Source organism: Cololabis saira, chromosome 20 (assembly GCF_033807715.1).
Source record: "Cololabis saira isolate AMF1-May2022 chromosome 20, fColSai1.1, whole genome shotgun sequence".
In the NCBI taxonomy this organism is placed as follows: domain Eukaryota; kingdom Metazoa; phylum Chordata; class Actinopteri; order Beloniformes; family Belonidae; genus Cololabis; species Cololabis saira.
Window position 1 is genome coordinate 8,880,049 of NC_084606.1, and position 14,431 is coordinate 8,894,479.

The 14,431-nt window shown below is 44.6% G+C and overlaps 1 protein-coding gene across 1 annotated transcript in view; it reads left to right on the top strand.

The window, feature by feature from the left end:
- LOC133420876 (NACHT, LRR and PYD domains-containing protein 12-like) overlaps positions 1-14,051 on the top strand; it is a 29,439-nt gene extending 15,388 nt beyond the window's left edge. Inside the window, exons 8-11 of the mRNA XM_061710756.1 lie at positions 8,092-8,265; positions 8,444-8,617; positions 11,376-11,422; positions 11,553-14,051. Of these exons, the coding sequence (XP_061566740.1) occupies positions 8,092-8,265; positions 8,444-8,617; positions 11,376-11,422; positions 11,553-12,088 (931 nt within the window). The 3' untranslated portion in view covers positions 12,089-14,051. The remainder of the gene's footprint in view (positions 1-8,091; positions 8,266-8,443; positions 8,618-11,375; positions 11,423-11,552) is intronic.
- Positions 14,052-14,431: the final 380 nt, after the last annotated feature.

The window sequence follows — 14,431 nt, forward strand, 5'->3', positions numbered from 1 at the left end:
TATTGCGGTCTATGGGAAAAAAGCTTTCTGGGCCGCATGGGATTTTTGGTTGCAGTACCGCGGTTGGCCACTGGAAAAAATCGGCGCGCCTTCTGAGTGCCAGACCCGGGGGCTGGGCTTGAGGCACAAAGTTTTCCGGGGGGCGCTGTTCAGCCATTTTGCCACGCCCATTAATGCAAACCATGAAATATCAAATTTATCGCCAGGCCCTGCTTGCATGCCAAATTTGGTGCCTTTTGGGGAACTATCAAATATGGACCAATCAGATGAAGGGGGGGCACGCTTGTTGGCGTCTAGCGTCGCCACGGTAACACTTTTGAAAGAGAAAAGTAATGCGCGTAGTCGCAGGATAGAGATGCACATTTTGATGTATAACACATCTGGGTTCATGATACGGTTCGGGCCGTATTAATTCTCGAAGGAATGGCATATATTGCTCCAAAATTACGTGATTCATTCAGAATGTTCAAAATGGCCGACTTCCTGTTCGGTTACGACCATGGTGCCAAGAGACTTTTCTGTAAGTTGCAACATGATACAGGTGTGTACCGACTTTCGTTCATGTACGTCAAACCGTATTATGGGGCTTGAGGCGCAAAGTTTTTTCTGTCTGAACCAATCAGATGAAGGGTGGGCGCGCTTTTTGGCGTCTAGCGTCGCCACAGTAACGCTTTTGAGAGAGAAAAGTAATGCGTGGTGTCAGAGGATGGAGACGCACATTTTGATGTATAACACACCTGGGTGCTTGTTACGGTTCGGGCCGTATTAACTGCCGAAGGAATGGCATAAATTTCGCCAAAATGACACGACTAATTCAAAATGGCCGACATCCTGTTCGGTTTCGGGCATGACGCCAAGAGACTTTTCTTTAAGTTACGTCATGATACAGGCATGTACTGATTTTCGTGCATGTACGTCAAACCGTATCGTGGGGCTTGAGGCACAAAGTTTTCAAAGGGGCGCTGTTGAGCCATTTTGCCACGCCCATTAATGCAAACCATTAAATATCAAATTTTTCGCCAGGCCTGGCTTGGGTGCAAAATTTGGTGACTTTTTGGGCACGTTTAGGGGGGCAAAAAGGCCCTCCTTTCGTCAGAAAAATAATAAGAATAATTAAAGCTGCAAGCAGCGATGAACGGGCCCTCGCACTCACGTCCACCGCCCCCCATAAGCATATCAGAAATGACAGCACCCACGACTCTCTATGTCAAACCCTTAAAAAGTTATAGCAGAAAAAAGGGACAACCAATCAGAAGAAGGGGCGGGGCTAATTCAGGCCAATGAAGGTCAAGGACTCCATAAAGAATCTGATGACACCACCCACGACTCTCTATGTCAAACCATTCCAAAGTTATAGAAGAAAATCGGGACAACCAATCAGAAGAAGGGGCGGGGCTAATTAAGGCCAACGAAGCTTAAGGACTCATTACAGAATCCCATGACACCACCCACAACTCTCTATGTCAAACCATTCAAAAGTTATGGCAGATAAAAGTATTCTAGGGGGCGCTGTTGAGCCGTTAGGCCACGCCCATTTATGCAAAACATGAAATATCAAATGTATCGCCAAGTCTGGCTTGCATGCAAAATTTGGTGACTTTTGGAGAACTATCAAATATGGACCAATCACATGAAGGGGGGGCGCGCCTTTTGGCGTCTAGCGTCGCCACGGAAACACTTTTGAAAGAGAAAAGTAATGCGCGGTGTCGCAGGATGTAGACGCACATTTTGATGTATACCACACCTGGGTGCACGTTACGGTTCGGGCTGAATTAACTGCCGAAGGAATGGCATAAATTTCGCCAAAATGACACTATTTATTCAAAATGGCCGACATCCTGTTCGGTTTCGGCCATGGCTCCAAGAGACTTTTCTTTAAGTTGTGCCATGATACAGGTGTGTAGCGATTTTCGTGCATGTACGTCAAACCGTATTGTGGGGCTTGAGGCACAAAGTTTTCCGGGGGGCGCTGTTGAGCCATTTTGCCACGCCCATTAATGCAAACCATGAAATATCAAATTTATCGCCAGGCCTGGCTTGCATGCCAAATTTGGTGCCTTTTGGGGAACTATCAAATATGGGCCAATCAGATGAAGGGGGGGTGCGCTTGTTGGCGTCTAGCGTCGCCACGGTAACACTTTTGAAAGAGAAAAGTAATGCGTGTAGTCGCAGGATAGAGACGCACATTTTGATGTATAACACATCTGGGTTCACGATACGGTTCGGGCTGAATTAACTCTCGAAGGAATGGCATATATTGCTCCAAAATTACGCAATTAATTCAGAATGTTCAAAATGGCCGACTTCCTGTTCGGTTTCGGCCATGGCGCCAAGAGACTTTTCTTTTAGTTGCGACATGATACAGGAGTGTACCAATTTTCGTTCATGTACGTCAAACCGTATTATGGGGCTTGAGGCGCAAAGTTTTTTCTGTCTGAACCAACCAGATGAAGGGTGGGCGCGCTTTTTGGCGTCTAGCATCGCCACGGTAATGCTTTCGAAAGAGAAAAGTAATGCGTGGGGTCGGAGGATGGAGACGCACATTTTGATGTATAACACACCTGGGTGCACGTTACGGTTGGGGCTGAATTAACTGCCGAAGGAATGGCATGAATTGCGCCAAAGTGACACGATTTATTCAAAATGGCCGACATCCTGTTCGGTTTCGGCCATGGCTCCAAGAGACTTTTCTTTAAGTTGTGCCATGATACAGGTGTTTACCGATTTTCGTGCATGTACGTCAAACCGTATCGTGGGGCTTGAGGCACAAAGATTTCAAGGGGGCGCTGTTGAGCCATTTTACCACGCCCATTAATGCAAACCATGAAATATCAAATTTTTCGCAAGGCCTGACTTGGGTGCAAAATTTGGTGACTTTTTGGGCATGTTAAGGGGGGCAAAAAGGCCATCACTTTGTCAGAAGAAAAATAATAATAATAATTAAAGCTGCAAGCAGCGATGAACGGGCCCTCGCACTCACGGCCACCGCCCCCATAAGCATATCAGAAATGACACCACCCACGACTCTCTATGTCAAACCATTCAAAAGTTATAGCAGAAAAAAGGAACAACCAATCAGAAGAAGGGGCAAGGCAAATTCAGGCCAATGAAGGTCAAGGACTCCATACAGAGTCTGATGACACCAGCCACGACTCTCTATGTCAAACCATTCCAAAGTTATAGCAGAAAATCGGGACAACCAATCAGAAGAAGGGGCGGGGCTAATTAAGGCCAACAAAGATTAAGGACTCATTACAGAGTCCCATGACACCACCCACGACTTCCTATGTCAAACCATTAAAAAGTTATAGCAGAAAATCGGGACAACCAATCAGAAGAAGGGGCGGGGCTAATTAAGGCCAACGAAGCTTAAGGACTCATTACAGAGTCCCATGACACCACCCACAACTTCCTATGTCAAACCATTCAAAAGTTATGGCAGATAAAAGTATTATAGGGGGCGCTGTTGAGCCGTTAGGCCACGCCCATTAATGCAAACCATGAAATATCAAATTTATCGCCAAGTCTGTCTTGCATGCAAAATTTGGTGACTTTTGGAGAACTATCAAATATGGACCAATCAGATTTCAAAATGGCCGACTTCCTGTTCGGTTTCGGCCATGGCTCCAAGAGACTTTTCTTTAAGTTGCGACATGATACAGGTGTGTACCGATTTTCATGCATGTACGTCAAACCGTATTGTGGGGCTTGAGGCACAAAGTTTTCCGGGGGGCGCTGTTGAGCCATTTTGCCACGCCCATTAATGCAAACCATGAAATATCAAATTTATCGCCAGGCCTGCCTTGCATGCAAAATTTGGTGACTTTTGGGGAACTATCAATAATGGACCAATCAGATGAAGGGGGGCCGCGCCTTTTGGCGTCTAGCGTCGCCACGGTAACACTTTTGAAAGAGAAAAGTAATGCGCGTAGTCGCAGGATGGAGACGCACATGTTGATGTATAACACATCTGGGTTCATGATACGGTTCGGGCCGTATTAATTCTCGAAGGAATGGCATATATTGCTCCAAAATTACGCGATTAATTCAGAATGTTCAAAATGGCCGACTTCCTGTTCGGTTTCGGCCATGGCGCCAAGAGACTTTTCTTTAAGTTGCGACATGATACAGGTGTGTACCGATTTTCGTTCATGTACGTCAAACCGTATTGTGGGGCTTGAGGCGCAAAGTTTTTTCTATCTGAACCGATCAGATGAAGGGTGGGCGCACTTTTTGGCGTCTAGCGTCGCCACGGTAACGCTTTTGAAAGAGAAAAGTAATGCGCGTAGTCGCAGGATGGAGACGCATATTTTGATGTATAACACACTTGGGGGAACGTTACGGTTCGGGCCGTATTAACTGCCGAAGGAAGGCATAAATTTTGCCAAAATGACGCGATTAATTCAAAATGGCGGACTTCCTGTTCGGTTTCTCGACATGACGCCCAGAGACTTTTCTTTAAGTTGTGCCATGATACAGGTGTGTACCGATTTTCGTGCATGTACGACAAACCGCATTGTGGGGCTTGAGGCACAAAGTTTTCAAGGGGGCGCTGTTGAGCCATTTTACCACGCCCATTAATGCAAACCATTAAATATCAAATAAGGATAGGTTTTTTTTTCACCATGGTAAAAAACCCCATCCGAATGAATGGGGCCATTTGGCATGGATTTTGACAAAAAATTTCCTTAAATCACAGCTTCATGAAATTTGAATATGTTTACGTCCACAGCGTGCCGAGTCGGAAAACATTTGTACGATGTCTCTACGATAACCTGTTGCCTAGCAACAAGCGTCCAAAGTCAAACGGCAAAAAAATAAATAAATGAAAGGTCAATATCGCAAAAACTGTAATAATTGGCAAAATGAGGTTTTACGGTGCGTTAGTGCCAATCGGGCCGAGTGATTGAAAGTTTGAACGATGTTTCTACGATAAAGTTCGGCCGAGCAATAAGCGTCCGAATTTTCGCCTTTTTTTTTGCTTTTTGGCAACTAGCGTTGCCACGGTAACCCCTATTACTGAGAAAAGTAATGCCCATCGAGGCACGATGGAAAAGCATCCAACGTTGTATGGCATGCATGGTTGCATGTTGCGGTTCAGGCCGTATTAACGGACGAAAAAAAGTGCGGAATAATAATAAGGAAGAAAAGGGAAACTTTTTCTGTATACCATTATATCGCCTTCATTTTCATGTTTATCCTCATTTTTTCGGGCGTGTTTTATTTTTTGCGGATTTCTTTTTCCCACATCAGAGCGGGGTCATGCTGTACACCCGCTGGTGTGACGTGGGACTTTTGCGACTTTAGCTTGTAGTTTGTAGCAAAATGCTAGCAACATTGCCCTTTGGGCCATTCTGGACGATTGCAATATGGACATGCCACTACTTGGCATGCCCATAATAATATTGTCCTGTAGATGGAGGCCCAAATCCTCAATCGTAGGACCCTTCCATACCGCATTGCCCGACAAAGACACTCATTCACTCCCTGTTTCCCCCTCCCCGGGGGGGTCCAGCACCACCAGAAGGCCCCTCAGGCTGCGCGGCGAGCCCCGCCAGGCCCGGGCATCGCGACCCACCTATCCCAGGCCAGCGAGGGAACGCGGGTGGTGTAGGCCCCTCTCCCGCCCCTGGTGTTGAGTGAATGTGGCTAATCCAATAAAATCCAATAAAAACCGGTCAGGGTATCATATTGACAATGGCAGAGGGGGAAATGGTCCAGCATTCCTCCATTCATACTGACGACATAAGGCATAGCCACCGGAGAATGACTCCACCCCGCCGTCGCACCCAACCGATCATTGGTCAACTTGTTTATTCCAGGACATTTGACTCTCTACAACATCCCCTAATACCTTCACTTCTGTTACTTGCTCTATCAAACATCACCCATAGTTAAGCATAGCACAGAGTCATTTCTTAATAAATGTTTTGAACCTAAAACAGTACACTTTCTCTTCACCTTATTCAGACCTCATTTGTTTCTTATCATCCATTTTTATGTTAATTTTAATTCCACCCTTTAAATCTCAGTTAATTCAGCAGGCGCTTTTGCCGATGTATAAACTGTCGAGATGTCAGCATACATTGCAATGGTGGCATGATTTAGAATAAACAGTAAATCATTGATGAATATTGAAAATAAAAGCAGACCCAAATAACTCCCTTGGGGAACCTCACGGCTCTCAGCTTGGAATCGCTACCATTAAAGTAAACAGTGCCTTTCCTATCAGACAAATAACTCTTACACATGCAATAGTAGCTGATTCAAAACCCTAGCAGCTTAACTTCAATAACACATTATGGTCATTGTGGACCTAAAGAACATGTGGACGAGCGTGGAACATACACCTCCAGTTCTAAGGTCTTTACACTTGTTTCCTGTCCGTCCTAGAATAGATGTTAAATCCTGCTGCTGGTTTATGAATCTCTGAATGATTTCGGATCAAAATACATATCTGATCTCCTGGTCCATGATGAGCCAACCAGAACCCTCAGGCCGTCAGGGACACGCCTACTATCTGTACCCAGAGTTAGAACCAAACATGATGAGTCAGCGTTCAGCTTTTGCTCCTCACCTGTGGAACAAACTCTTAGAATGCATCAGGGATGCTGAAACTCTCTATAGCCTTAAAGCAGCACAATGTAACTTTCAGTTTTTGTTGAGTTTGGCGGCTCTTTTGGACAAAAGCGGTAGTGCTTTACCAGAAATAACACTATGTTTCCCATGAGCACTAGCGCGTACTGCCGGAAAACTCCTGTCCCCGTCGCGTGCATTTGTTTTGATAGCGAATGAAGACGGGACAGACTTTCAAAACTACTTTTCTGTTTCACCAAGTGAACAGACGGAACGCAAAAAAAAGATGTTAAACTGCTGGAAAGGAACTGGAATTTACCGGGATACCTTAAACAAGGAAGCCAGGGAGCGGTATATGGAGAGAATAATGATTATTAACGGTTTGGGTTCATATGAAATCCCTATCAAAGAGTGGAGCTCCGATGAGGATTTACTGCCGCAGTTCTGCACAACCCACGTCTTAGGCTACCTTGTTTAGGAGTGTTTCGCAGCTGCTTTGGTAAATGTTTGACTCGCCATGTGTTTCAATAAATTAGTATAACATACAGTACATGTTTTGTATTACTCTTACTTTTTTAATCTTTTTTTTTACTGCTATATTATGCTGAAGAGGCTCCGAGGCATAATGAGCAATATTTTTGTTTTCTTCGTGAGATTATTTTTTTCCTCTGCAGCTACAAATAGAGTTAATATTTTTTCCTCAACAAAATAGTTTTATCTGAAGATTGGGGTTAATCGCACCGCAGAAAGCTGGCCAGCAACTGCGTTTAGCTGGAGAAGTGGGGAATAAAACCCGTGTGAACGATCTGACCCCGGTCTGTGTGAGTGTTTGTTTGTGCAAGGTTATGGAAGGTTATGTTTGGTTGTTACAGCCGCGATCCAACCGAGCCGACGACTCTGTGTTATCTCAGATACTCGGCCTCCGTGGTTCTGCCTCCAAGCAGGAAAGTGGTGAAAAGTTAAACCATTAGCGATCTTTTCCCCACGTCTGTTATGTGGAGCTGCTGCAGCCACAACACAGCAACGGGTTACCAGCTTCTGCTGAGCTCTGCGCTTCAAGCCCCGCCCATTTCCGTCTCGACTACGAATCGGGAAGGAGGGGGAAGTGACGTATGCCGTAAAGCAGTCAAAGCCGTAAAAATGTGTAGTTTTTTTAGTGTGGCAGGGTTTCTACCATGCACCTCAAAGTTACATAGTGCCAGTGAAGGCGATACAGACCCCTCAGACCATGACAGAGGTGTCATTAAACCTGTTGTAAGTTTATGTACCATCACAATGACTCTGGAAATATGATATTAAGGTGGAAAAGTTACATAATGCTGCTTTAAGTCAAGTTGAAAACCTTTTTATTAACTTATGTCTGTCTGTCTTTAATTACTGCTTTTAAATTCTTACATTTTCAAGTCATTTTTTAAAATGTTTTTATGTTAAGCACTTTGAGTTGTCTTGTACATGAAATGTTATACACAAACTTTCCTAAATAACCCCATCATTTCTCTTTAATCTCCTCTGCAGGTTGAGTGGTTGTAACCTCTCAGAGGACATCTGTCCACTTCTGTCCTCAGTTCTCAGCTCTCAGTCCTCCAGTCTGACAGAACTGGACCTGAGTCACAACAACCTGCAAGATTCAGGACTGAAGGATCTGTGTCCTGGACTGGAGAGTCCACACTGTCACCTGGAGTATCTCAGGTCAGAATCCACCAAGTTACAACTGTGGTTGATATTGAAGGATTGTTGATGTGTTTCTGCTGATCCTCTGACTTTTCCTTCAGCGCCATCATCAGGTGAACACGAGGACAGAGTCAGCTTTAGTCTCAGAGCAGTTCTCTCAGAGTCTCTGCATGTGTGTTGTGTTGTGTGTCTGCAGGCTCTCAGACTGTCTGATCTCAGAGAAAGGCTGTGCTTCGCTGGTCTCAGCTCTGAGCTCCAACCCCTCCCACCTGAGAGAGCTGGATCTGAGCTGCAACCATCCAGGAGAGTCAGCAGTGAAGCTTCTGTCTGCTGGACTGAAGGATACCCGTTGGAGACTGGAAACTCTCAGGTATGAAGACAGAAGGACATCAGTGTGCTGGACTCTCCATCGTGTTGTTTTGTGGCTCATCATCTTTGTGGCTCTCTGGATTTTGTTGTGGCAATTTTTATTAATTGCACAGAGTAAAATACAGATACCTGCACCCGACATGTGAATGCTAGTCCTGTTAGAGGAAGGTATACATTACAAAAGAGATGTGACCCTTTCATCTGCATTTACGTGTTTTATATCCCCCTCTTCTCATCCTGTTCCTTCCAGCTGTTGGCCTTTTTTTACAAACCATATAATGTCAGATTTTTTTCCATGACACTTTGGGGTAAATCCACAAAAGCTTTTGCGGCCGCTAAACCGGTGCAAATGAGACAAAAAGAGAGCGTCTAATTCACAAAGCACCCGCAAAGGGGGAATTGCTCCACAAACTGCGCTGCCAAGCAAATAGTGGCAGTCTGCGCCGGTGCCATTTGCATGCATGCAAATTAGGTAATATTCATACATTCGGCGCAAAATTGCCCCCTTTCTATGCAAATAAGCCTCATTGCAAAAAGCGCCTAATTCACAAAGGCCAGCGCTATTTGCCACACGCAAAAATAGTGGAGCAAATACCGTCTTTCAGAAGCGTGTATTAAACTGCACGCAAATTCACTCCTCACTCCCGCTCTGTCTCTGTTTCTCTTCAATATCATTCAAGCCTGTGTGATACTGAATGATATTAAGGGTGAAATCTACATTCAGACATGATTGTAGACAATCAGATCAAGTGGGGTTGTGGACTTATCGGATTTAAAAATAAAAGTAACAGGATGGAGTTCAGGATTCATCCATACATAAGGGGCTGCTTTAAGGAGGGGGAGAGGTCCATTCCAATGTCGAAAAAGACGTTAGGAAGACGTCCCTAATGACCTGTTTTGGAGGTCCTGGTGACGTTGATACCCGACGTCAAAAGAACGTAAAAAATAAGACGTCCATTCCAATGTTGAAAAAGACGTTAGGAAGACGTCTCTAATGACCTGTTTTGGACTAGAATTGGCCCTTATCTGGAGGTCCTGGTGACGTTGATACCCGACGTCAAAAGAACGTAAAAAAAAGACGTCATCTGGCGTTACATTCCTGTACCCTGCTGGGACGTCCAACTAAGACCTTAAAAAGACGTTGTTTAGACGTCTTTTTGCGCACTGGGTACAAACAATTCCACCATATAAACATATACATCTAGAATGTGTGTGTTTAACAGCTGACCTGTAGGTGTGTGTAGCAAAACAAAGAACATGAATTACCATTAGATCCTGATCTGATCCCGATCCGGTGTTAATGAAGTTACTGGTGCTGTGCCTTGTGCGTAAATGCGCACAGCCTCTTAACATTTGACATTTCATTAGCTTATGTCATACAGACACTGAGGTCTTTTGATGTGTGTGTGGAGATGATGGCTATGTTCTACCACACGATGGTGGCCAGCGCATTCTTTTTTGCTGCTTTGTGTTGGGGGGCAGCCTTGCAATCAAAAACACCAGGCGACTGAACAAACTGGTCAAAAAAGCGGGCTCAGTGTTGGGCAGGAGTCTGGACCCGCTAAGATCTGTGATGGAGAGGGGAACACTGAACAAACTGAGTGCTATAATGGACAATAGCAGACACCCTCTCCACAGCCTCCTGGAGCCACAGAGGAGCAGGAGCAGCTGCAGCGGTCGGCTCCTCTCACTGCGCTGCAGAACGAGCGGTTCAGGAGATCCTTGCGTCCCCGCAGCAATAAGACTGTTTAACTCGTCCTGAACTCAGTTTCACACACTCACCTCTGCCACAACTGGACTATATTTTAGTTTGCACTTTACATGAAAACCTTATATGTTTATTTTAATATTATGAATGTGCTTTTATTGTCTGAATGGAAGTGTGGTTGATATTTATGTTTTGATGAGCTGCTGGACGGTTGAATTTCCCTTTGGGGATGAATAAGGTTCTATCTATCTATCTATCTATCTATCTATCTATCTATCTATCTATCTATCTATCTATCTATCTATCTATCTATCTATCTATCTATCTATCTATCTATCTATCTATCTATCTATCTATCTATCTATCTATCTATCTATCTATCTATCTATCTGCATGCGAAATACTAGTACAAATACGTGAAAGTTGAGGCTATTGTGCTCTCTGCAGTTTTCATTAGGGACCAACAATCTGTGTGCTGAAATATGGAGAACACTGGAAACAGCTCCGCTCACTCAGACAAGTGCAAATTGCACTCAGCCGCAAAACTTTATGGGCGTGTTTGCTCCGGTATATCATTAGAGCAAAATCTTTTGTGAATAGGACCTTAAAGCGGGGTAAATTGCGCGCAATCTATTCTTTGTGGATTTACCCCTATGAGCAGAGATCTTTCAGCAGATGGAGCTGCTGCAGCTCATCTGGTGCAGCAGAGCTGGTAGATGCAGTTCAAAACTGAGCCGTACTTGACCCAGTAAACATCCCAGAACCACAGGAGTGTGGTTTTCAGGCCCATCACAGCACAATAACAGCTGCACCTTCACTCATCCATGACATGGTCTCCTCCTGCTGCTGATTCAGCAGAGATGAAATCAGATGAAAACAATGTGTTCAAACTGTGCTGGAAGGTGACGACCACAGGACAGACTTCAGAGATGCTGCATTCAAGTGCATCTGTCCAAGTGTTGGACTGTTCCTTCATCAGTGTGTGAGAGCCATGTAATGTCCATGTTTGCTGAAAGAGACTGAGCTGGTCTGACCCCCCTCCTCCTTTCAGGGTGGAGCCTGCTGGACAACGATGGTTGAAACCAGGTCTGAGGAAGTGTAAGTGTATTTTTATTTCATTCACACATTCAACCATCTTCACACTGACACATCACTCATTCATGAGTCCATCAGTGATCAATGACAGATCAATAATAACTGCAACTGGGTTGTTTGTTCTCTCCATCAGATTCCTGTCAACTCACCATCGACACAAACACAGTCCAGAACAACATCAAACTGTCTGACAACAACAGGAAGATGACACGTGTGAAGGAGGATCAGTCATATCCTGATCATCCAGACAGGTTTGATTCCTGGCGTCAGCTGCTGTGTAGAGAAGTTCTGACGGGTCGCTGTTACTGGGAGGTCCAGAGGAGCGGACATGTTTATATATCAGTGAGTTACAGAAGAATCAGCAGGAAAGGAGACTCTCATGACTGTGTGTTTGGAGGGAACGATCATTCCTGGAGTCTGTCATGTTCTGATGATGATGGTCGGTACTCTGTCTGGCACAATAACAGAGGAACACCTTCCTCCTCCTCTTCCTCAGTCTCTGACAGAGTAGCAGTGTACGTGGACGTTCCTGCTGGAACTCTGTCCTTCTACACAGTCTCCTCTGACAGACTGATCCTCATCCACACCGTCAACACCACATTCACTGAACCTCTCTATCCTGGGTTCGGGTTCTGGCGCGTGTCTGGTTCTTCAGTGTCTCTGTGTTGAGTTCAGTCTCAAGAGTCTCCTCCTGTCAGAGAAACTGTCTCTGCTGGAAAGATAGTTGAGTCTGTACATGTCTGTCTCTGTTTCCATCAGAACACCTGAATCACATGTTGCTGAAACTGTTCTGAATGATTCCTTGGAAACTTCTTCCTCTTCCGGTCCTTTAAAGGTGAAAGCTGCCATTATTCCAGGATCCACATGTTGTTCTTCTGTCTGTTTCCAGTCAGAGCTTCACAGTGAACAGCAGCATGTTGTTTCTCTGCAGCTCAGATCAGCTGAGATCATTCACTTCATGTCAGATGCAGTTAGTTTGCTGCACATGTGACCAACTGTGATGTCAGAGAGGAATCACTGAGCTGCATTCAGCCCAGATGAAGTTACAACCTGCTGACAGATCTGAGCACAAGGTTGCTGTGCAGCCAGGGTTCATCCTGGTCTTTATTCACACCCACTTCCTGTTCCAAACAGGGCATCACTACTGGACTATCAGGTCTCTGTCATGGTAAAGTGTTTGTTTATGTGTGAGCTCTCACCAAGATGGATAAGATGATCCATCCATCATCTAGAACTGCTTCTTCATGCTCAGGGTCCCGGGGGTCGGCCTTGTTGATTTTACACTGTACTAATAAGGGCTACTTTTTGAATAAAGTTCCCCTTTGATGACAATATTTGATATTCACTGATTAAAAGCGCTGCCTCAACATTTCCTCAAAATAATTATCAAATTGATTTATCATGCTCGGAAACATATTTCAACACGAAACATTTTTTATTCTTAATCCATTTAGTTTGTTCCAATTTCAAATGATCACTTATGTAACATTTTAGTAGCAACTCATGAGCATCTTCAAATCACGTCCCATTAATGCAAAATTAACCCCCATAACACTTCATGAAGTCCCACATTAGTACTTATAATCAAATATGTAGCACTGTTCTGAAGGTCTGCATGACAGATGGTTGATTTAAGAACATCCAGCCACCAGGGGGGGCTGCTGCACTCGACCCCCCTGAGTGCTGCTTATCGTGGTAGAAGAAGAGACTGGATGATGTGGATGAAGCTGTTATATTACTTTGTGTCATGAATCTGATGCTTGTGGTTCAGTGTGCGTCCAGAGAAACATAATTTATATTGTTGTTTATTGGAAGCACTTCTTTGTTGTTATATTTTATAAGTCTGCTGGTGAGTATTTCCAGCAGTGTTATTTACTTCGCTAATCGTTAAAAGTCATTAGTTATGTTATCTGAATGTCACTGACTGTTTTCTTTGTTTCCAGTTAAATGTGATAGTATCCTATCATGCATAGTATCTCATGTATATGATGTTCATGCTAATAACATTATTATTTGGATTGTGTGCTCTGGTTAAAGGAGCATGAGGCAAGAATAAGAAATGAGACTCATTAGCGACACGACGACCGTCGGGGTTCCTGCAGCCAACAGCAAAGCCGGCACGGGATCGCGTGTGTAATCTCATGTGATTTTCAAATCAAGCTCTAAATATGACTTACAATGTTATCTTACCTGGTCAGTAGGAAATGAGCCATGTCAGCATCTGTTTTCAGTCCCAATTCAAGTTGAAGCTGCCTCCATGACTCAAACGCGTATCCAATGTTTACTCGTGCGCCGCCGAGAACGCTCATGCAGCATCATGTGACGTCACATCCGCAGGACAGCGCGGGAAACTCGGCCCCAGCACTGCAGCACATTTTGCAGCACACAGCCTGTTCAAGGCAACGGAGAGATACGCTAGAGGGCTCATTCTTTTTGGTTTGGAACACTTCATCTGACATTACTAGAAAACTTAAAACGTATACGCATTTTTTTCATAAATCCTGCCTCACGCTCCTTTAAACATGTGTTTATTGCTGTTTATCGATTTCTATTATTCTTTGGTTTATTCCAGAACCACATTCACACACCACATCTGTAAGTGCACTCTCTAGACTGGATTAAAGCTCTGTAAAGGAAATTGACAGCTTACGGCATCTTCATTTAGGTCTTGAAACACGCGCTTCACGATTAAAATACAGAGAAAGCCAGTGTACAACTGTTAATCATTAAGCCTCCAAAACATATGGTCCTTGGAGCCAGATAAGGTCATTACGAAGTGATAATGTCTTATGTTCCCCAAGTGAAGATGTACGTCCATACAGACGAATGCTACAACCAAGACTGATGGAAGATTATGAAGGGTAGACCCTCCCACAGGCTGTCAGTCACCCTGCAGGAACCCCCGCTGTGATAAAGGAGACTGAATGGAGGTATAGAGAGGGATTTGCTGAGATGACACCCCTCACCCGGCGTTGTGGCCGCCATCACCAGGCCGCCCAGTGTAGGTCGAGA